Source organism: Zonotrichia leucophrys, chromosome 26 (assembly GCF_028769735.1).
Source record: "Zonotrichia leucophrys gambelii isolate GWCS_2022_RI chromosome 26, RI_Zleu_2.0, whole genome shotgun sequence".
NCBI classification, from domain to species: Eukaryota; Metazoa; Chordata; class Aves; order Passeriformes; family Passerellidae; genus Zonotrichia; species Zonotrichia leucophrys.
In genome coordinates, this window is record NC_088195.1 from 4,501,488 (window position 1) to 4,523,903 (window position 22,416).

Consider the following 22,416-nt stretch of genomic DNA (forward strand, 5'->3'; position numbering starts at 1 on the left):
GTCCCGTGCACAAAGTGCCACCACAGCTGCCCTTCTACAGCATGTGGTGCCTTTTGTTACAGAGGGATGTGAGCTGGTAACCAACAGAAGGATCTAGAAGCCTTCCCAAGGCAGCAAACTGAACAGCTCTCTGTGTGAAGGTGGATTAAAAGCCTTCCTCACCCCTCTGGCCTCAGCAGCATAATTGTCTTTGCAGCCAGGCAGGAGGGAGAGGCCAGAAGGGACAGCTGGATGAAGGCTTTGTGAAAAGCTCTTCTCCCTGAGAGCTCCTCTGCACCCTCAAACTGTGAAACAGCTGCTCCTGGTGCCAGCCCAGAACTCCTGGCCAACATTCCAACAGCTATCCCACACTCAGGAACTGCAGTGAGCACCAGGACCAGCCTGGGAAGGCACTGGGAGCAGGGACATGTGCACACAGAGCTGCTCCTGGAGCTCTCCCAGAGCACAAACCCAGCACCAACACTCCATGGAAACACTGGGAACGAGGCTTAGGTGACAAAGCACCAGGAAGGGCTTGTGCTCACACACATCCAGGCCAACTCTGAGCACTCTGTCTGCCCACAAAAACACCACTGTGATTCCTGACCAACAAAACCAGCACTGTCCCAGCCAGAGCTGGCACTCAGACCCCCAGACACCAGCCCTGCCACTTGGAGAGGGACTGGCTGGGGCAGCAGTGCCAAGCAGCAATCACCTGCCTGGCCCACAGCCCTGTGGCCTCTCACAAAGCAGCAAGAGCTTGAAATGCCAGGCAAGAAGTGAAGTTTTACATTTGAATCTCACCCAGGGCAGGTTCTTTCTCCTGCTGGCAGCCTCCACTGCTCGGAACAGCTTCCACTCAGACAGAGTGACAGGCAGGGAGGTTTCCTTCCCCACCTTCCCTTGGAAATTTGTCTGGGAGGGCTTCAGCTCCAGTGATTTACGGCTGAGGAAGGGAGGTTTGGGGGGAGGCTGGAAAACAGAAGCAGAAGAGAGAGCTAAGCATGAGATCCAGCTTTGGTCCAGGGTCCCAGGCAGAGGAGTCACACTACAGCTGGTAAATCTGCTCTACCAAGTCTCCATCCCACCTCCCCACTCAAGCCTCTCACCAAATCTCTCTTGTTCCCACTCTGTTGCTCCTTAGCAGCTTCATCAGCTGCCATGGCTGTTCATTATTTACATCATGTATTATTCACATTAATAACAAGCAATAAAATAATAAGGCAAACCAATGACTTGCAGAGTGGAGTGTGAGGCTGAGCACAAATGAGGGCTCTTGTGGGAATGGTCCTGCAAACCCCTGACCCTTTAATGTCCCCAGCCCACCTTGGGAGCTCTGCTGATGCTCCGGGGAGGGGGCAGCTTCCACACAGATGGGACCTTCCACAGGGGCAAGGGCAGTGCTCTGATATCTTCATAGGGATGTTCTTTTGTGGGACCTGGAAAAAAGCATTGGATGGGGGATTTATGAAAGGAGATAAAACCCTGTAATTTCAGCCAGGGATATAAGTGGGGAGAGCGTGCCAATAACAGGGTCTGAGAGACCTGTTTAAAGTTGGATCCTTCTAACCCACTGCCATCACCTTGGCAAACTGCACATGGACTCAGCAGAACAAAACACTTCTTCCCCTGCACAGCAAGCAGCTCTATTGCAAAGCAGCTCATTTTGGCAGTGCTCACACTGATCTCTGTGCAACACTCAAGCAAAGCATTCCAAGGGCTAATAAAGAAATCACTTTAGCACAGGCCAACTCCAGTGACCTCCAATGACATCTGAAATCAGGCTGTTCACGTGCAGATGGCACCAACACCAACAAAGAACCCCAGATGGGGAAAACCTTAAAAACCCCAGAGCCGGAAAGGGCTCAATCCATCCTCACCTTCATCCCCTCCCTCCCCAGCACAATTTCCACCCTTAACCATGGTGAGGACACCCCCAGAAGCCCAGGCACATACAGATAATGTCCTCGTAGATGTTGTCCTGAGACTGAGTGCAGAGCAGCCTGGATCCTGCAGAGCCATTGCTCTCCTCCCGGGGTCTGTGGCAGCCGCCGCCCGCCGGCCGCCTGCGGAAGCCCTGGATGTCCTCAAACTCAAAAGATTTCCTAGAGGAAAAGCAGGGGGATTGCCTCTAAAGGAGCTGCTGTCTGCAGTCAAACACAGTGTGGCCCTCCCTGGCACCATCCAGCACATGGATGCTCCACTCTGGGCCACATTTCCAAGGCAGCAGCTCAGCCCCTCACTCCCAGCCCGTGGGATGGGGGAGAGAATCAGAGGGTAAAGAGAGAAAATGGGTTGAGATAAAGACGGTTTGGAAGGTAAAGCAAAAGCTGCACAAGCAAGGAAAGCAAAACAAGGGATTCATTCCCTATTTCCCTTGGTGTTTGGCCACGTCCAGGGGTTCCATCATGCATAACAGTGACTTGGGAATACAAATTCCAAATTTTCCCCCTTTCTGCTTCTTCCCCAGTTTTTACAGCTGAGCAGAACATCACAGGGTCTGGAACATCATTGGGGTCAGCTGTCCCTGCTGTGTCCCCTCCCAGCTCTGTGTGAGCACTGCTGTGTCACCAATACTTTCATCACAACCCCCAAACACAGCAGCACACAAGATGCCAAGAAGAAAATCATCCCAGTCAAAGCCAGCACAGCAAATCCTGCTCACTTACTCTGGGAGATTCATTAAGTAAGAAAAGGAGCTGGAGGCTCCATGGCCAAGCACACTCCAAGCAGGCAGGGCCAGCCCCATCCTGTCAGAGGCAAGAACCCAAACCATGTTTGAATTCTTGCAGCAGCTCAGAACCAGGGCACTGCTTCCTCCTGGCCTCTCCTACTCGTGCTCGAGGTGTTCATGCATTTGTGGGCTGGCATTTCCATCCACTTGGCCACTATTTTGAAATTAGGGCACTGAGGTCACAGAGGAGCTGGCAGGGATTTAGCCCATCCTGATCATCAAATCTGGGTTGCTGCTGCACATTTTGCCACAGTGGAAGGTTTCAGAACATCTCTGCACACCAGTCCAGCACAGACAGCTCACCTGTGAGCAGGATTTGCATCAAGCCACCTCAGAAGGGTATGGGAAAAAGGGAAAACCAGCCAAACCTACTGCAAGAGCAGTACCCACAGGCTCCAGCCTTAAGCAATAAGAGAAACTTTCACTCCCAGAAAAGCCAAACACTCAGCAGCCAAGGGAAAGCCACTCTGCCATCCCCAAATTGCAGCTGAGGGCAAGCAGCAGGCAGGGAGCAGGCAGGTCTCTCCCTCCACTCTGTTCTAAGGTGTGGGCTGAACTTCTGTTTGGAACCTGGAGCCCTCTTTGCAAGACTGTCAGCAGCAAAAGCAGGATACTCTCACCCAGGAACATTCCCTCCCCATGAAAAGAGGCATCACCACTAGCAGCACTCCACGAGGACATCATGCCAAGCAAGCTGCTTAAACCCACCTAGAAAATAATTTCAATAAATATTTCAGACATGAGAGATGAATTATGTACCTCTGGGCTCTCCCTCTGATCCTCCTGCTGGCTATTTTCTTCTCAGGGTTGTTGCAGGATGACACCACGTCCCTTCCACAGTGTTTTTGCAGGGGACCTTCCCTGGTGGCACTGGCAGCTCTACGACCCCCAGCACCCTTCTCTGCCAGGTAGCGGAAAGTCCTGCGGGGTTTGGGAGGTGGATCAGGAGCTGCCTCCTCCTCCTCCTGCCCCTCAACCTCAGAGTAAATGTTCCTCAAGCTCCTCTCTGCCCTGCAGAGAGCGTCCACTCCTTTGATTTGCATTTCTCTTTCTGGGGAGCCAGCGCTGCCTCGCTTCCTCTGGAGGTCCGAGGCACCAGGAGAGGTTCTGCCAGGCAGGGCGGGATCTGCTCTCCTCCACAGAGCTTGTGAGGTATAGAAGTTCCCTGGGGGCAGTGCCACCCCTGGGGTCAGGCAGCCTGTTTGTGCCTCTCCTTTCTCCTTGGCTGGGCAAGCTGGGCCACCACAGCCTCTGGTTTGCCAGCATCTCCGCGCATCTTCCCTAAAATCCAACCCCAGGCTCTTGGGATCTTTACCCCCAGCCCTTGTGCCGTTCTCAGTGCACTCTGCCTTCACTTTGGGCAGTGCATTGTGGCAGCTGGGGTCGTATTTTACCCCAAAGTCCTTGAGCTGCTGCCTGTCCTTGCTGGGGCAGCCCCTGGCCCTGCCCTCCCACTGCGAGATCTTCTGCCTGATGTTGCGGCAGTGGCTGCGGGACAGGGTCTGGCCCTGCAGGGCCCCGCGGGTGAAGCTGCCGTCCCCGGTGCCCACGGGGTGCATGGCAGTGCCAGGCGGGCTCACACGCTGCCCATGCCCAGCCCTGGCCACGGCCTGCCCGGCGCTGCACGCATCCAAGCTGGCACCAAGGGCCCGGCGGGGTCACGGAGCGCGGGCCGGCTGCTCCCACCTGAGGGGAAAAACGGAATCCGTCAGCTGCAGGCTGTGGTAAGCACAAAGTATGGGGGAGAATGGTGAGAACTGGGGAAGAAACAGGGGAAATTTGGGAAAAAACGGTGAAAATTTGGGAAAAAACGGTGAAAAAATGGTGAAAATTGGGGGGAATGGAGAAAAACTGTGAAAATGGTGAAAATTGGGGGAAATGGAGAAAACAATGAAAATTGGTGAAAATTTGGGAAAAAACGGTGAAAAAATGTTGAAAATTGGGGAAGGAGAAACTGTGAAAATGAAAATTGGTGGAAAAATGTGAAAAAATGGGAGGTGAAAATTGGGAAGTGAAAAATGGTGAAATGGGGGGATGGAGAAACTGGAAAATGGTGAAATGAGGAACGGAAAATGGGAAAATTAGGGATGGGAAAAAACTGAAATGGTGAAAATGGGAAATGGGAAAACGGTGAAAATTGGTGAGAAAAATGTGAAAAAGGTGAAAATTGGGAAAAAAAAAATGGGAAAAAACTGGTGAAAAAATGGTGAAAATTGGGGGAAATGAAAAATGGTGAAAATGGAAAAACGGTGAAAATTGGGAAAAAAAGTGAAAATGAAATTGGAAAAAACGGTGAAAAAATGGTGAAAATTGGGGGAAATGGAGAAAACGGTAAAAATTGGTGAAAAAATGGAGAAAAACGGTGAAAATTTGGGAAAAAAACAGTGAAAATTTGGGGGAAAAATGGTGAAAATGGTGAAAATTGGGGGAAATGGAGAAAATTGTGAAAATTGGGGGAAAGTGGAGAAAAACGGTGAAAATGGTGAAAATTGGGGAAAAATGGAGAAAAATGATAAAAAATTGGCAAAAAATGGAGAAAAACTGTGGAAAATGGTGAAAATTGGGGGAAAATGGAGCAAAACTGTGAAAATGGGGAAAATTTGGGGAAAATGGAGAAAATCGTCTAAAATTGGGGGAAAATGGAGAAAAACAGTGAAAATGGGGGAAAATGGAGAAAAGCAGTGAAAAATGGGGGGAAATGGAGAAAAACAGTGAAAAATGGTGAAAATCGGGGGAAAATGGTGAAAAACGGGGGAAAACAGGGAAAAAAGGGGAAAAACAGGGGGAAATGGGGGAAATTGGGGAAAATTGAGAAAAACTGTGAAAAATGGTGAAAATTGGGGGGAAATGGAGAAAATTGGTGAAGAAATGGAGAAAATGGGGTTAGAAGTGGAAAAAAGGGACCCCAAACCCAGCTCCTCCACCTTCACGGTGTAGATGGCACTTCCTGGGAAGAAAATCATAAAAATGGGGAAAATTTTGTGAAAACTGGGTTAAAAATGGTGAAAAAATGAGGAAAATCAGATTAGAAATGACCCAAAATTGATCCCAAACCCAGCTCCTCCACCTTCACAGTGTAGATGTCACTTCCTGAGGAGAAAAATCACAAAAATGGGGAAAATGGTGAAAGCATCCTCTGAACAGAGAGACAGAGATGCCACAGGATCTTCCTAGGAAGCTGTGAGAAAGCTCAGAGAAAGAATTAAAACAATTCTTATCTCAATCCCTGCACCTGGCAGGCAACCTCTGTTTGTCAAAGATGTTTACAAGGAGGAGTTGTCCCTTCTTGACCAATAGGTGAGAGAAGATTCCTGAAGGCCAATCAGGTCTTAGAGCCACCATTGTTTCTGTAAGAACTGTGGATTTCTAATAATAAATATATAATAATAAAGTGATTTTTAAATGTTTTCTGATGATGGAGTCTCTGTACCACCTTTGTCCCCAATGTCCCATCTGCTCCTGGCAATTGCTGCAGAACATTCCTCCCCAAATCTCACCCACCACATGCTCAGGACAGGCTTCCAGAGCTGCCTCCCCACAGGGGCTGTTTGTGCACACATGGAAAGGGAGCTGAGGCTCCAAAAACAAACACAGCAGGCACAGAACACCCTGAGGGATCCCAGGCATGCAAACTGAAGGGAATTATTTAATGGCAGAGGAACACAGCAGTGTGGATCTCAGCCAGCCCTTTTACAGGAGTGCAGTAGAGATAAATCCCTGTGGCACCTGAGCTCCACATTCAGCAGAGACACACAGCACACGAGGAAAAAGGAAAAGGAGCCACATCTGCCTCTCCAGAGAGGAGCTGCTGCTTGACACAGGATTTCAGAGCTGGGGAAGAGTGCATCCTCCTCCCAGGAGTGCTCTCTTGCTCCACAGCACAAGTGAAAACCTGCCTGGTGCTCTGTTTGCCAATGCCTGACCTAAATTTGCCATCCAAGAGACTGGAGGGCAGTGGTGCCCAGCCTGTGGAGTTTCAAAAGGCAGAAGAAATGGGTGAATTTTCATCTTCAAGTGAAAAATCACTCCATGTTGGGATCAGCAGAGAAGGAATGCTAAAGGAACACTCTGGCTTCTCCTAGCCAAGCAGAGCCTGCACAAACAGGAGCTGTGCTCTTTGAGACTTCCCACACGTGGAATCCAGGGGATACAGCACCCATCCTCCAGAAAATCCAGCAAGGAATGCAGGGGAAACCACCAGGGAGAACTGGGGTGGCTGCACAGAGCCAGCACCTGCAGGCCAGCATGGTTTCAATACAGACATCTCATGTGTGGAATCCTCAGCTGTAGCCATGATATTTTCTGAAAAATCCTTTCCTTAAGATTTTTTTCTCCTGAGAAGCTGAGAGGCCTCAGAAACGAAATGTAAACAATGGTTATCTGCTGCTGTGGAATGCAATGGGTGGATCTTTGATTAGCCCATGTGGTTGTTTGTAATTAATGGCCAATCACAGTCAGCTGGCTCAGACTCTGTCAGAGACACAAACCTTTGTTATCATTCTTTCCTTTTCTACTCTTAGCTAGCCTTCTGATGAAATCCTTCCTTCTTTTCTTTTAGTATAGTTTTAGTATAATATATATCATAAAATAATAAATCAAGCCTGCTGAAACATGGAGTCAGACCCTCGTCTCTTCCCTCATCCTCGGACCACTGTGAACACGGTCACACCATCCAACCTGTTAGAGCCCATAGGCTCTACCAAGCCCTGTTCCTCCCTTTCTCTGGGCAATTATCCCATTTCAGAAGTTCCAACCCTCCAGCTGCATTTAACAACCTCCCTTTGCTAAGGAGACAAGTGCTCAGGGGCCCCTCTGGCTCTGGTAACATCCCCTGGCACCAAGAAGCAGGGAAACAGCAGAATTCCACACATGCACAAAAGCAGAGGATCCCTGCAGAATCTGCAGGTGGGACCAGGGCCCAGAGTGACACCAAAGCTCTGCTCCAGCTGCCACTGCCACCCTGGGCACGTGTCCTGCACAGCCAGTGCCACCACACCCGGCCAGCACTGAGTCAGCACAGGCTGGCAGAGCGGGCAGAGCCAGGGATGGGCACCAAACCACGCTGGGAGGCACAGGAGCCCAAACCTGCCTGGCAAGGGGTCATGCCCCACTCTCCAGGCTGGGTGTGGAGAGCCCCCAGCACAGCAGACCCACACCCTGCCCGCTGCTGGCACCACTCCTCCAATTCCAGGGCTCAGGGCTACCCCTGGAGCTGCTGATCTGCTTGGCAGAGGCATCTGCAGTGCAATTAAAATCAAAGAACTGGCCTTGGCAGATCTCTTTGATAGCACTAGTGAGAAAGCTCACTGGTCAAGGACATGCCAGGGATGGTTTGGGCACACATGGCACCAAGCCCTGGCTCTGCTGCACTCTGCCAAAGCAGCACAGTTGCTGTGGGAAGCAGCTCCCTGTCTCCAGTGTGGGTTCCTGCAGGCTGGAATGGCTCAGCCCATTGTCCCACACAGCTGCTGGTAACTCAGCAGTGAATGGGATAAACTTGGACAATCTGGGGAAGCCCAAAGCTGAGGATATTTGCTCCATCATCAGCCCTCTGTCCCTCATCAGCATTCCAGCCTGTCCCCAGTGCTTCTGCAGCCACTGGAGACCCTCTTCCACAGCAGTGAGGGGCCCCTGCCCTCTCCTATAAATAGGCATTGTTGCCAAAACATCCTGAGGCAGAGCAGAGCCATCCTTCCTCCGTGTGTGTCTGCACAGCCCTGATTAGCAGGCAGGAAAGCAGCTTTCCCTCTCTGTGCCACTCAGGACCCAGGCAAAGGGACAGCCGGGGGGACAGGGCTCCAACAGCCTCCACACCAGGATCCTCCAGGGCCTGCCAAGCCTCCAAACCCAGCACTGCTGGATGCAGGAGTGGCACAGGGAGCAGCACCTGAAGGATCCCATGGTGTGGAGCAGGGTTTATCCCAGCACTGACCCAGCCCAGCACCTGCACTCACACAGCCTGTGCCCACAGCTGCTTTAATTCTAACAGCACTGGCTGATTCCTCCTGAATGCTCCAGCTGGGAGCTCCTGTGGGAGCAGCCTGGCAGAGAATCATGGAACACACTTGGAAGGGAACCACAAGGATCACCCTGTCCAACTCCTCCTGGCCTTGCACAGGACACTCCTGCAGCTCTGGGCATTCCCTGGGGAGCCTGGGCAGTGCCCAGCACCCTCTGGGGGAAGAGCCCTTCCCTGACACCCTCCACCACCCATGAGGACAAATGGCTGCCCACAGGAGGCTCAGGAGCCCTGCACAGCTCTCCAGGTGGGTCCACCCTCGCTGTGCCCAAGCTGGGCAGCTCTGCTGGCTGCCAGCCCACCCCACATCCTTCCTGCCACAGCTCATGTTGGGAGGGCTGCAACAAAAACTGCCTGTGCTGCAGCTTCCTCAGCCAGACACACAGACACACAGCCAGACAGACAGAGCCATTTCTGCTTCCTCCTCTCAAGCCATGGCTGAAGTCAAGGCCTGATTCTCCCACCCTCTCCCACTGCCCAGGTCCCTGCTCCCATGGTAGGGCACAACCAAGAGCTGAGAAATGTGGAGCAGAAGCTCAGCCTTGGCCAGGACATGGAACTCCAGAATCCCAGAATGGGTTGGGTTGGACTGGAAGGAACCTCAAAGTTCATCTCCTTCCATCCCTGCCATGGCAGGGACACCTTCCACTGTCCCAGGTTGCTCCAAGCCCCATCCTGTCACAGACATCTTTTACGGAAAATCCTTTCTTTAGGATTTTTCCTCTTGAGAAGCCTCAAGAACAAAATGTAAACAATGGTTATTTGCTGCTGTGGAATGCAACAGGTAAATCTTTGATTAGCCTATGTTAGTTGTTTCTAATTAATGGCCAATCACAGTGAGCTGGCTCAGACTCTGTCTGAGCCACAAGCCTTTGTTATCATTCCTTCTTTTTCTATTCTTAGCCAGCCTTCTGATGAAATCCTTTCTTCTAAACTTTTAGTATAGTTTTAATATAATATATATCATAAAATAATAAATGAACCCTTCTGAAACAGGGAGTCAGATCCTCATCTCTTCCCTCATCCTCTGACCCCTGTGAACACAGTCCCACCATCCAGCCTGGCTTTGGACATGCAGGAATGGGATCCACAGAGAGCTGAGCACAAGCCTGAAGTTCTCCCTGCTCAGAGCTGCTCCCTTGGACTGTCTCTCCCAAAATCTCCATCCAAGGAGGGAGGAATGCAGCTTTTCACCTGCCCAGGCTTGCTATCAAGACCCAGGCATTTGATCTGAGCTCATCACGTGAGCCCAGGCAAGGGCAGAGGCTGATCTTTGGTGAAGAAAGAGCACACACACACACAGTGGGGTGGTGTGATCCAAGTTAAGTAACTCCTAAATGCAGCCCAGGACAGGCTAAAACACAGCTCAAGGACACAGAGCTGGCAGAGACCACCTGGGTCAGGCAGCCAGCACTTGTATCAAGCACTGCACAAATCATTCCTGTCACAGAATAACCACACTTGTGACTGCTCCCATCCCGACCTCCCCTTCCAAACTCCTTCAGTGGCCTCAATGTGCTTCCCAAAGTTTCCAGAGAAGCCAAATTCATCATCCTTACTGCTTGGAGGAGATCGGTGTAGTTAAGAATAGTGAATTTTTTCACTGGAAGAGGCAGCAGTTTGGGAGAGAATTACATAATTTCTAGACAAAACACCACCCATTTCTGCCAAAAGCCTGCCTCTCTTATCCATGCTGTTTGGAAGCTCCCAAAGCAGAAGAATAAGGCACGTTCCCAGCACATGACAGGTAGCCCTGACTCTTTTTCCAGCCCTGAAATCCAGCGAGCACACTACACATTTTCCATGCAAAGCCTCGAGACAATTCCATTTCCTGAAACCACATTCCCAAGGAGAGAAAGCTGCCAGCTGTGCTGTTCCAGAATAAATCCCTGCCTAGTGCTGAGGTCAGTCCTCCCCTCCTGTGCTGCTGGAACCCCCAGCTCCCCGAGCACCCTGCAGCAGAGGCACTGACACAGCACCTTACCTTGTCCTGGGAACACAAGCACTGCCTGGACCAGCTGGTGCAGCTCTGAGGCAATCCCAGTCCTTTTGTGAAAGCTGTGCAGTCCTAAACCACCCCAGAGCCTTTGTCACCAAGCCTCCTGTGTGTTAGCAGCCAAATAAAAAGCAGCTTCTGGTCTTGTGGAGCCTAGGGAAGCTGGCAGCTCGTTCCTGGAGGGAAGGGAGCCCTTCCAGAGCTCTCAGCTATTCCCATCCTGTTCCTCTCCAGAAGAACTCTGATGCTCCTCTGAACAGCTCTGCCATGCTGATGCCTCAAAGACATGGGCAGTAGCAAACAAGCAGATTTTATATCAAAACAAGTAACTCTCCAGGAATGCAGAGTGCTTAGTCATTTCCATCTCGATACAAAGCTACTCTAACCACGAGGTATTAACTCCTTCCATGCTGCTGCAGCTCCTGCTGAGGAGCAGCTCTGCCTCATTAGATCAATGGCCACAGCCCCCAGACACAGAAAATGTGCTGCTAATCCAAATTACACAGCAAAAGGAGGTTAACTCTGACCCTCACAGGTCCTAAAGCTTTTCTACTGATTGTCCTTTTCTAAAGTGATGAAATTCAACTTCCTGAAAGCAAGTTTTTCCTCAAGATATAAAAATACCCAAACCAGACCACTTCCAGCATGCAAGCCCTGAAGGCTGCTACAGCAGAGTGCCCATGGACAGAACCCACAATGTACTATTTTTAAAGTCGTGGGTTTTTGACCTGACTCACAGGATCTGAATGCCCAGGGCAGCAATACTGACAACAGCAGTTGACTCAGCCCCTACACCCCGGGCAGGCTGCCAGCCCCAGGAGTGCTGCAGCTGCACAGCACCAGAAATGAGGCACAAGCTGGGCATGGAGTTAAAAATCAGGCACAACTTATCCTGGAGCACTTCCTCGGTGCCACCATCAGAGGTGAGGTTCCAAAGAAAGTCACAAAGCCTGTGTGGCTTTACCCCAGGCAGGCTGTGTGGGGCCACAAGCAACCACTCATTCCTTTGGGAATGTCTCAGCAGCACCCAGGAGGTTCAAAGGGTGCAGACTAAGGCAGCACCAGAAAACCTCTCAGACACCATTCAGATAATGTGTTCCAGAGCTGCCCACTGAGTCATATCCACATTCGATTATTACAACTGGAAGACTGAGATTAAAATTTTGCCCAGCAGCAACGGACAGCAAGGTCACATCCAAGTCAGATCCTCCAGCCACCAGTGCTCCAATACACATTTCCATTTCCAGGGGCTGGTTTTCCTACAGCTTCTCTTCTACTTTCCTTCCATCACTGATGCCAGTCCCAGCTGGGAGAAGGAATTGCTCAAGCAGTGCTGGGCTCTGTCACAGCCAGGCGCCCTCCCAGCCAGGTTGTGTCACTGGAACAGAGGGCTGTGTGTATGCAGGGGGCTGGGGAAGGCAAGGGGAGACTGATCCAGCGTGCCCAAGGAGCCCTGTATCCATCCAGCCCCTCAGTGCAACAAATTACAAATATCCAGCGAGCCCTAACCCAGCACAGCCCAGCAGCGCGTACAGCTCTGTACAGAATAACAGAATGGGGCAATGGGAGAGACCCTCTGCAGATGTGCCAGGTAGCCCTGACTTTTTCCAGCCCTGAAAACCAGCGAGCACACTACACATTTCCTATGCAAAGCCTCGAGACAATTCCATTTCCTGACACCACGTTCCCAAGGAGAGAAAGCTGCCAGTTCTGCTGTCGGTGCCCTGCTCGATGGTTTTGGCCATCCCCGCGGGCAGACAGCCCCGGGCAGCCCGCGCTCCACCGCCCTCGCGGGAGAAGCGCTCCCCGACGGCCAGCGGGGCCCGCCCGCCTGTGCCCACCACCGGACACCCCCGGCTGGGTTCCTCCGGCACCCTCCCCTCAGGCATCGGCACGAGTGGGGGAGACGAACCCACCCAAGCCCGGCTCCCCTGTGAGCTGCGTCTCCTCCGGGCAGTTGGAGCAGCACCTGCTTCCTCCGGCCCGGCAGACACGGGCAAGATGCTGCACCGCCCGCTGCCCGCCTGTCCGCAGCCGGGACGCGGGGACCCCGAGCCGGGCCCGCAGACTCGAACCGGGACTCGCGACTGCGAGAAGCCACAAATCCCCGGGCGACCCACTCGCCCTCCCGGCGTAGCCCCTACCCGGTCCCGCCGCCCCCCGCCCCGTCTCACCGCGGCCTCGGCCCGCTCCCGGCCCCGCTCCCGCAGGACGCTCCCGGCGGGCACGGAACCACCTCCCATTGGCTGATGTAGCCATCACTCAAGTGGTGATCCTGCCTTCTCCCCGCCCCGGAGCGCCCGGAGCCGTTTTCTGTTGGTTAACGTGGCCGTCACTCAGAAGGAGGTCCCGCCCCTGCCGCGCCCCGTCCCGTCTCTCCGCGGCCTCAGCCCGCTCCCGCAGGACACTCCCGGCGCTCACGGAGCCGCCGCCCATTGGCTACTGTGGCCGTCACTCAGACCGAGATCCCACCCTCGCCCCGCCTCAGGGCGCACAGATGCACCGCCCATTGGCTGGCGTGGCTGTCACTCAGGCGACAGTCCCGCCCGTTTTCCCTCAGGCGCTCGGATCCGCTTCACAGACGGGGTTTTACTGCGCTGCTGCCCCGAGGCCGCGCAGTCCGGCACGGCCCTGTCCCGACCCTGGCTCCCCTCACAGTCCGGCACTGCCCCGGTCCCGACCCCCCTCACAGTCCAGCACGGCCCCGGCCCCGCGGTCCGGCCCCCGCCTATTCGTTCTTCAGCCCCTCGGCGATGAGGTTGAGCTCGTAGCACCAGGTCTCGTAGCGATAGGCAACGCGGATCTGAGCCACGTTCGTCTTCCGAATGTCATTGCCATCGGGCCCGTCTTCCTGGTACTTTTCACCCAGGAACTTCACTTTCTCCTGCCAGAGGCAAAGACAGCAGTACCGACCTCAGAAGCTCCGCTGGCAGCGCCCGAGAGAAGCCCTGAGCCCACAAATGGAGCTGGTGCCATTCTCAGGCTGTGGGCAGGACCAGCCCAGAAGGACACACATGTCGTAGGACAGGAGACACTGCAGGACTCCCCTGCGTGAGACAGGACACCCACGATGTGGGAGGGGACACACCTCATGGGACAGGACACACTGCAGGACACCACTGCATGGGGCAGGAGACACTCGTGGGATATGAGACACTGCAGAAAATGGCATCTTGTGGGATGGGACACATCCCTCATGGGACAGGACACATGGCAGGAGACACCTCATGGGATATGAGACACTGCAGAACACTCAGCTTGTGGGACAGGACACACTGCAGGACACACTTCTCATGGGACAGGACACCCTTCATGGGGCAGGACACACTGCAGGACTCATCCCTCATGGGACAGGACACCCACCTCGTGGGACAGGCCGCACTGCAGGACGCTGTTCCTGGCGATCTCACACATGTCACAGGTGCTGAGCTTGAACACCTGGGCAGCGATGGCGTACTCCTCCATGAGGGGCTCCTGCAGCGCAGGGTTAGGGGTCAGCAGCCTCTGCCAGCACAGCCTGTGCTCTGCAGGGGCTGTCCCACAGCTCACTGAATCATTGGGGCTGGAAAAGTTCTCCAGGATCAAGTCCAACCTTCAACCAACACCCCCATGCCCGCTAAACCAAATCACAAAGAGCCACATGTTCTCATTTTTTGAAAACTTCCAGGCACCACTGCCCTGGGCAGCCTGCTCAGATGCTTGGCCACTGTTCCAGTGAAGAAATTATTCCTAATATCCCACCTGGACATCTGCTGGTGGAGAGGGAGATGGTCCAGCATGTGCTGGACCCCCTGCAAGTGCCACTGGCTTCCAAACAAACCGAGGCCCACAGAGTGCCAGCCCCACAGTGCCAGCCCCAGTGCCCAGCTCACACTGTACCTTGGTGTAGTGGAACTGCATGGGGTCATCTGTAGAAAGGGACACCATGAGCCCTTTCTGGTGGAAGTCAAGCAAGGGATTCTTGGCGTACTCCAGGAAGAGGCTGTTGTTGCTGAGCGGGGACATGGCAATGGGAATTCTGGCAAGGAAGTACAGGTACTGCAGCACTGGGCTCTGCAGAGAGGAGCAGAGGTACCCACGTTAGGGAAAAAGTTCTGCACCTTCCACCTCTCCAGGGTCAGATCAGGCTGGTCCCATCCAGGGAATTGTGGGCAAGGAGAGAGATGGGCCAGGCAGCAATCAGTGCTTCAGGGTAAGGAGCACAAGAGGCCCAGTGTCACAGACATATTTTATGAAAAATCCTTTTGCAGGATTTTTTCTCCTTAGAAGCTGGGAGGCCTCAGGATCAAAATGTAAACAATGATTATCTGCTGCTGTGGAATGCAACAGGTGCATCTGTGATTGGTCTCATGTGGTTGTTTTTAATTAATGGCCAATCACAGTCTGGCTGGCTCAGACTCTCTGGTCAGTCACAAGATTTTATTATCATTCCATTTCTTTTCTAGCCTTCTGATTAAATCTTTTCTTCTATTCTTTTAGTATAGTTTTAATATAATATATATCATAAAATAATAAATCAAGCCTTCTGAAACATGGAGTCAGATCCTCATTTCTTCCCTCCTCCTGTGACCCCTACAAACACCACCAGAGCCAAGGAGCTGTCTGATATCAAACTCAGCTGGCTCCAGTGATAACAATCATATTCTGTGATGGGTCTAAACCCCAAAATCTAATACACTGCTCAGCCACATCCCCAAACATGCCTGGAGAAGCTCGGAGAACCATTTAACATCTGCCCAAACCAGGCTGTGTCAGTGTAAAGCAGTGGCACAGGTAACTGAGGCAGCTGTGAGCCCTTCTCCCGCTCTGCCATGCTGGGCTGCTCCTGGCAGCCTGCCCCACGTACCTTCTTGAGGTTGAGCCCATGGGAGATGTTATCAGCTGTCATGAAGGCTGCCAGCAGGTGCGTGAGGGCCCCGGCCTCGCCGCAGTGCGGGCGGAACAGGAACGTGTTCATGCCACGCTGCCTGGCACAGGGAAGGAGCACTCAGAGAGCAAACAGAAGGTTGGGTTCCTGGACCCAACTTCAGGCCCAGCAAACAGAGGGTTGGGTGCCTGGAACCAACTTCAGGCCCAGCAAACAGAGGGTTGGGTGCCTGGACCCAACTTCAGGCCCAGCTCTGCCCCTATTATGAGTCCCCAAGATTCCAGCTTGACTCTGAGGAATGCTCAGAGCAGCAAACAGCAGGGCTGGGTGGCTGGACCCAACTTCAGGCCCAGCAAACAGCAGGGTTGGGTGGCTGGACCCAACTTCAGGCCCCAAACAGCAGGGTGGGTGGCTGGAACCAACTTCAGCCCTCAAACCAGGTTGGTGGGCGGGACCCAACTTCAGCCCAGCATAACAGAGGGTTGGAGTGGCTGGACCAAATTTCAGCCCAGCCCACAGGGGTGGGTCCTGGCCTCACTTCGGGCCAGAAATGAGGGTTGGGTGCCTGGACCAACTTCAGGCCCAAGCAAACTGGGGTTGGGTGGCTGGACCCAACTTCAGGCCCAGCAAACAGAGGGTTGGGTGCCTGGACCCAACTTCAGGCCCAGCTCTGCCCCTATTATGAGTCCCCAAGATTCCAGCTTGACTCTGAGGAGCACTCAGAGCAGCCAAACAGAGGGTTGGGTGGCTGGACCCAACTTCAGGCCCAGCAAACAGCAGTGTTGGGTGCCTGGACCCAACTTCAGGCCCAGCAAAGAGAGGGTTGGGTGGCTGGACCCAACTTCAGGCCCAGCAAACAGCAGGGTGGGTGGCTGGACCCAACTTCAGGCCCAGCAAACAGAGGGTTGGGTGCCTGGACCCAACTTCAGCAGCTTGCCCTATTATGATACAAGATTCGTCTTGACCTCTGAACTCAGAGCAGCAAACAGAGGGTTGGGTGGCTGGGCTAACTTCAGGCCCAGCAAACAGCAGGGTGGGTGGCTGGATCCAACTTCAGGCCCAGCTCTGCCCCTGCTATGAGTCCCCAAGAACCCAGCTTGACCTAGGAGCACATTACTCCTTCTCTTCTCTCCTCTGTGTGTGCAATAGATGCATCTCTGCCACCCCTGAACTTTCTCCCCAGTCCATCACCCCTCCTACCCAGGGGGTCTGGGTTGCTCTGGGATGTGATGCTCCAAATACAGAGCAAGAAGAGCCCCCATCTTCCACACCAACAGTCAAAGAACTGAGGCAAGGCACGAGGCAGGTCCCAGGCCTCACCTGCGCAGGTTGTTGAGCACCAGGATGTTGGCATACATGTAGTAGATGTAGTAGGTGTAGGATGGGTTCTTCTGGGAAGTCCACTCCTCTGGCTTTGGGCTTTTAGTGCTGAACATGTGTCCACTGTGCTTGGATTCATCATCCACGCTGTCAAAGCCTGTGATCTGCTTGGCAAAAGGAGCAAAAAAGGTGCATGTCACACTCCCCACCTCATCAATCCCAGGTGGGCTCACTCTGCCCCACCACTGCTCACCAGAGCCTGGCTGTGCCCCTGTGCCCCACAAGGGCAGGGTTGGGCAAGGCTGCAGAGCTCACTCTGTATTTATAAGGATTATCACAACCCCCAGCACTGTCCAGGAGCAGGAATAAAGCTCACACCTCCCCAGGAGATGGGTGCCCAGCGATTCCCAGCCCCACAGCAGCCAGCCCAAGCAGTCTGACCCCTCCTGCCCTTCTGGCCACACTCCCCTTCCCCAGAATGAGGCAGAGCCCTCTGCCCCACTGATGCCATTTTCCTGTCAGGGCCAGCACCCCATTTCTGGTGCACAAACAGGGATGTGACTTCTCCCCACACCTGACAGCATCACCGGCTGACACTCACGTGGCGTAGAAAGACACTCAGCTCTTTGTGGGCTTGGGGATTGACTGTTGCCTCGAACACAGGAACAAAGATACATTCCAGCATTTTCCCAAAGTGGGGGAGGAAATTCTTAGACCTGAACACATCACTGTGGACAAAGACAGGGATTAAATGCTACCAGAGGGACAACACAGCCCCACTGTCCCCACAGCCCTTTCAGGTATGAGGGATCTATAGGGCTCAGTGCTCCCTCAGCCCCACAGCACATACTAAATCCTGGGCACTTGGATCATCCATTTCATGTTGGGGGAATAGACCCTGTGGGTGTTGAACCAGCTGGCCAGCCTGGCCCACTCCTCAGGCGACCGCCCGTAGATGGAGAGCCGGGGCTCCGTGTGCTGGTACTTGGCATCCTCCAGGTCAGAGCCAACCTCCTGCAAAGCACAGCACACCGTGGCAAGGGAAGGCAGAGCAGCAGCACAGCTTCACCCCGTTCTCCTGCCCTCTCTCCATACCTTGATGATGGTAGCAAAGTACTCGCCGTGGATGGCGTTCTCTGTCTTCAGGTAGAGGTCCCTGAGCTCGCTGGCCCCCACGGGGTTGTACTTGTCATTGAACTTGTCAAAGCGCTGGAATGTCTGCCGGCCCTGCAGCAGGGAGCTCAGGCTCAAACACTGCCCTCTCAGCCTGGCAGGGAGCAGGGACTGAGCCAGACCACCCAAAACAGCATCACCAGGAGCTGCTGCACCCTGGCACAAATATTAGTGCACACAACAAGTGTGGCTGCATAGGGAAGGCAAAAGCCATGGGGGAAGAGTGGCCCAAGAGTGATCTTACATTAAATATCCTACCACTTACAGCATGGACATCCAGGGAATCCACTGTCAGGTCGTAGGGGTGCAGTTTGAGCTGCTGGAAGAGCTGTTTCAGGGTGAGCTGTTTGCCCTTGGCGTTGTAGACCACGCGGTCGGCGTCCACACGGTAGGATTTCTTGATGAAACGCAGAAGGTGCTTCTGGTTCATGCAGGCTGCAGCATGGATGTGTGTGTCCACCTGGGAAAACAGGGACAGCTTCAGGCTGGGATGCTCGGGTACCATCCCAGGGGGGTGAACAAACCCCTCAGGTGAGCACATTGTGTGTGAGCAGGGCTCAGCCCAGCAGGTGAACACAGCCAGAGGGCACAGCTTTGCCAAGGCAGCACATCCCACTCAAGGAGCAATGCTGCTGCTCAGACATGGACTCTAACATCCATCAGGGTGGGGCAGGCACCATGACAGCTCCTCTCTAGGGTCCCTGGAGCTCTAAGCCTTGGCTTTTACCTTCCTGCAGTTGTAGAAGTCACGGTGAGGGTTGTTCTTCAGCTCCTTCATCTCCTCCATCTCATTGAGCATTTCATGCACTTGGAACTTGGATGAGAGGAACTTGAGGCGCCGGTGAGCGTAGGTCTTCCTGGTGGGAGCAAAGGGCAGAACAGGCACTGGGCTCCTCACCCCTCAGCACAGGGACACACATTCCACCTGGGCTGGAGGAGCTCGTGCTGGCCAGCCCTGCTCCCCTGAGGTGCCTCCCCTGGCCCTATCCCAGAGCTCTGAAGGAAGGCTGGCCAACTGGGAGACAACCTGCAGCTCCTGTCTCCAGCCCCTGAGTGCTGCTTTGCTTGAGACCCAAGCCAAGAGGGCTGACAAGCACTGAGGACACTTGTGCAGCCAGGTGTGTCACCAGCAGGTTCCTGAGGGGGCTGCCCTGACCTCCCTCGGCCCTCTGAGGCAGGATCTGGTGGGTTGTGCACTTACACAGGCCCCTGTGCAATGAGGACCAGGAGGAAGTTCATGTCATCAATGAAGCTCTCGAGGCTGGGGTAGGGCAGGTCCTTTGGCTCGTTTCTCTCAGCCGCTGCCTTGTCTGCATAGACATAAACTATCCCATCCTTCATCTGCACGTGGTACCCCAGGTCCTCAGGGAGGTTCCCACTGTCCAGGGGGTCCTGCCCATCCTTCACTGGCGGGGTGAACACTGCAGCAAAAGGAGAATTCCATCAGGCTGCCAGGCCTGCCTTGCTCCCCCACCCCACCCCTGTGACACCAAGGAGGGACCTGGGCGAGTTCCTGAGCGCTGCCCCGTGCTGAAGGCACCTCCTGGGGTGGCTGGATGTACCTGGGCCAGCGTCACTGGGTTTCCAGGGCTCTCCCTCGATGGCACGCAGGTACTGGGAGGGCGTCTTGGGGAACCTCTGCAGTGACTGCTGCATGTTCTTCTCCCGGATGCACAGCGCCCGGTACAGGCCCCTGCACACCACCTCAAAGTCTTCCACTGTCACCTGCAGGGGAGGTGAGGCTGAAGGCAACCACACAGCTGGAACAGGGCACACCAGGATGCGTCCAAGAAACACTCAGGTGCAGGGAGATTTTGGGCATGGCAAGATAAATGTCAAGAAACGGTTTGGGCTGGAAGGGATCCTAAATCTCATCTTGCTCCAGCCCCTGCTGTGGGCAGGGACACATTCCACTGTCCCAGGGGGCTCCCAGCCCCATCCAACCTGGCACTGAGCACTTCCAGAAATGGAGCAGCCACAGCTTCTCTGGGCACCCTGAGCCAGGGCCTCCCCATCCTCAGAGGAAACAATTCCTTCCAAATATCCCCTCCATCCCTGCCCTCTGGCAGTGGGAAGCCATTCCCACTTTTCCTGTCACTACATGGTATTGTAAAAAGTCTCTCTCCAACTTTCTTGTCATATCATATAATCTATTATTACCACATCATATAATCATATATTTCATATATCTCATCATATGTGCCATATCTCATATATCTCATCATATGTGTCAGGGCCTCCCCATCCCCACATGGAACAATTCCTTCCCAATATCCCATCTAACCCTGCCCTCCAGCAGTGGGAAGCCATTCCCTGTGTCCTGTCACTACCTGGTATTGTAAAAAGTCCCTCTCCAAATTTCTTGTCATATCATATAATCATATCATATCATATCATATCATCCTATATCTCATCATATCTCATATCATGTATCAAATCATATCATATCAATGTCCCACTGCTCTGCCTGAGCAGGGTGAGGAAGGGATGACAGGCAGAGACCCAGGCATGACAAAGGGAAGCTCCTGTTGCAGAACCAGGGAATTCTGATGTCAGCCCCTCTTACATTCCTCACTGCAATCAGTAATGGACCCTGAAATGGAAGCCAGGCCTGGGCAAAACATTAAAGCTATTTTTGGAGCCCAGGCTGAAACTGAAGCAGGAACAACAAGATGCACTAACCCAGGGTGTCAGTGATTTTTGATTTACTGCACTAACAAATGTTTTGGGCAGTCAGGAGAGACTGGAGTGGAGTCAGTCACTCCCAGCTAGGACAGTCATGGCAGGGGGAATGTGCTCAGTGCAGGGAGGGATTTCCAGATCCCCTCTGCTGGGCAGCTCCAGGCTGAGCAGCCTTCCAGCAGGCTCTTAGAAGCAGCACAAATGTAATAGGAGGCTGAGGAGGAGAGGGAGGCAGGATTAGCACGGGATGTGATAACAGTCCTGGTCAAATGGCTCCAGGTGACCCTGCCTGTACCAGGGCTTGGTGACTTTCCCTCAGCTGTTGTGGGATCCCTGGGTGTGCACAGAGCTCAGACAGAGCTGTGTGCAAGCAGAGAGGATGTGACAGAGTGAGCACAGCCCGCTCTGCCCTGGAGAATTCTGTGGGAATATGCAGCACCCCAGAGCCCCTGCTAAGGAATTCAGCTCTGGATCCCCAGGGGTGCAGCTTGTGAGGCACAGTGGGGACACTTTCCCAGGTACAGGCTCCTGTAATAGACCCTGAAACGGGGCATGGGCCCTGCTGAGGGGCAGGCAGGTACAGAGGGGTGCCCAGAGTGCAGAGGGAGCAGCCCTGGCAGTACGTACCCCAGAGGCATAGTCCCCAGTGATCTGCACCCGCTGGAAGGGGGGCACGCTCTGGTACTGGGGGCAGGTGGAGCTGGCCTCCTCGGTGACAGCCAGGCTGGGGGCAGCCCCCGGGGCCACGGGCGGGGCCAGCACTGTGGTCTGCATGCGGATCAGCTTCTTCCTGCTGCGAGGAAAGGCTCGGGCAAACAGCCCGGTTCCATGGTCACACACAGCTGCAGGGCCAGGGCACTTCCCCCAGCTGTGTTCCAGCTGTGCACACCGTGGTGGGCTCACTGGTGATTTATGAGCACCAGAAGCACAGGCCACAGCACACAAAGACGCCACAGGCTTGTCCCCAAGTCTCCCTCCCCAGCAGCTCTGTGGCCATGGCTGTGCTGGCACCCAGGGAATGGGCCAAGGGCATCTTTCTGCCCAAGCAGTTGGAGAGGAAATCCTGGAGTACCTGACAGATGCCCTGGGATTATCAAGGATTTATCCCACAGGTGTGGTGAGGGCTGATTTCCATCCCCCCTGTTTGCTGTGGCCAGGAGGTGCAGGCTGTGCTCCATCCCTGGGAGCTCACTCACCGCTTCTCCACCGTGGAGCTGGCCTCCTGCAGCATCATGTGCACCGTCATCTCCTGCCGGGAGATGGGGCAGCTCTCTTCCACGTCAAAATGAGAGATTTCCCCCCTGACCTCCTCATCCTTCACCTCGGAGGCAAAAACCTTCTCGGCGAAGGAGCGCAGGGTCTCGTCCATCTCTGCAAAGAGGAGTTTCAGTGTCCCACAGGGAGGGGATTCCCAGCAGGCGCCCCTTGCAGGCAGCTCCGTGCTCAGCTGCCCTTTCCTTGTGGTCTCCACACTCTAGAGGAGAGTCTGAGCCACCTCCCAGATTTGCAGCAAGGTTGGGCCACTCCTGGTGGGCTGGAGACATCCCCTGATACCCCCAGTACAGCAGGAAAAGGAAACACAGTCCAAGAGTGCTGCCAAAAGGCCCAGAGAGAAGCAGGTCCTTGGGAAGGGCAGTTATGGGAAC

General features: G+C 54.0%; 2 protein-coding genes across 7 annotated transcripts in view; both read right to left on the reverse strand.

Moving 5' to 3' along the window:
• The window catches only part of DENND2C (DENN domain containing 2C), a 32,566-nt gene extending 19,606 nt beyond the window's left edge, over positions 1-12,960 (reverse strand). For 3 of the 6 annotated variants that reach the window (XR_010442856.1, XM_064733087.1, XM_064733083.1), the window contains exons 1-5: positions 12,903-12,960; positions 3,473-4,399; positions 1,936-2,084; positions 1,306-1,418; positions 784-951 (exon numbers count right to left, since the gene is read on the reverse strand). Coding sequence is in view for 5 of the 6 variants with exons in the window: in XM_064733087.1 (XP_064589157.1) it covers positions 784-951; positions 1,306-1,418; positions 1,936-2,084; positions 3,473-4,272 (1,230 nt within the window). In the remaining variant the exon portion in view is untranslated. The other 3 variants (XM_064733085.1, XM_064733084.1, XM_064733086.1) reach the window with 3 other exon arrangements.
• Positions 12,961-13,456: 496 nt separating this feature from the next.
• On the reverse strand, positions 13,457-22,139 carry AMPD1 (adenosine monophosphate deaminase 1). Its single transcript, XM_064732820.1, has 14 exons — positions 21,967-22,139; positions 21,398-21,563; positions 19,651-19,813; positions 19,290-19,509; positions 18,816-18,945; positions 18,354-18,548; positions 18,011-18,142; positions 17,766-17,929; positions 17,517-17,643; positions 16,916-17,079; positions 15,575-15,695; positions 14,608-14,781; positions 14,092-14,202; positions 13,457-13,612 (listed from the first exon to the last, which is right to left on the reverse strand). The coding sequence occupies exons 1-14, from the start codon at positions 22,137-22,139 to the stop codon at positions 13,457-13,459; spliced, it is 2,196 nt and encodes a 731-aa protein (XP_064588890.1).
• Between the last annotated feature and the right edge of the window lie 277 nt (positions 22,140-22,416).

What these genes read in the sequence shown, in the direction of transcription:
- AMPD1 (XM_064732820.1), bottom strand. Translation starts at nt 22,139, where the DNA reads ATGGACGAGACCCTGCGCTCCTTCGCCGAGAAGGTTTTTGCCTCCGAG. An exon ending in ACCCAGTGACGCTGGCCCAG is followed by an intron (nt 19,510 to 19,650) that starts GTACATCCAGCC and finishes CTTTTGCTGCAG; the next exon opens with TGTTCACCCCGCCAGTGAAG. An exon ending in CTCATTGCACAGGGGCCTGT is followed by an intron (nt 18,946 to 19,289) that starts GTAAGTGCACAA and finishes TGCTCCCACCAG; the next exon opens with GAAGACCTACGCTCACCGGC.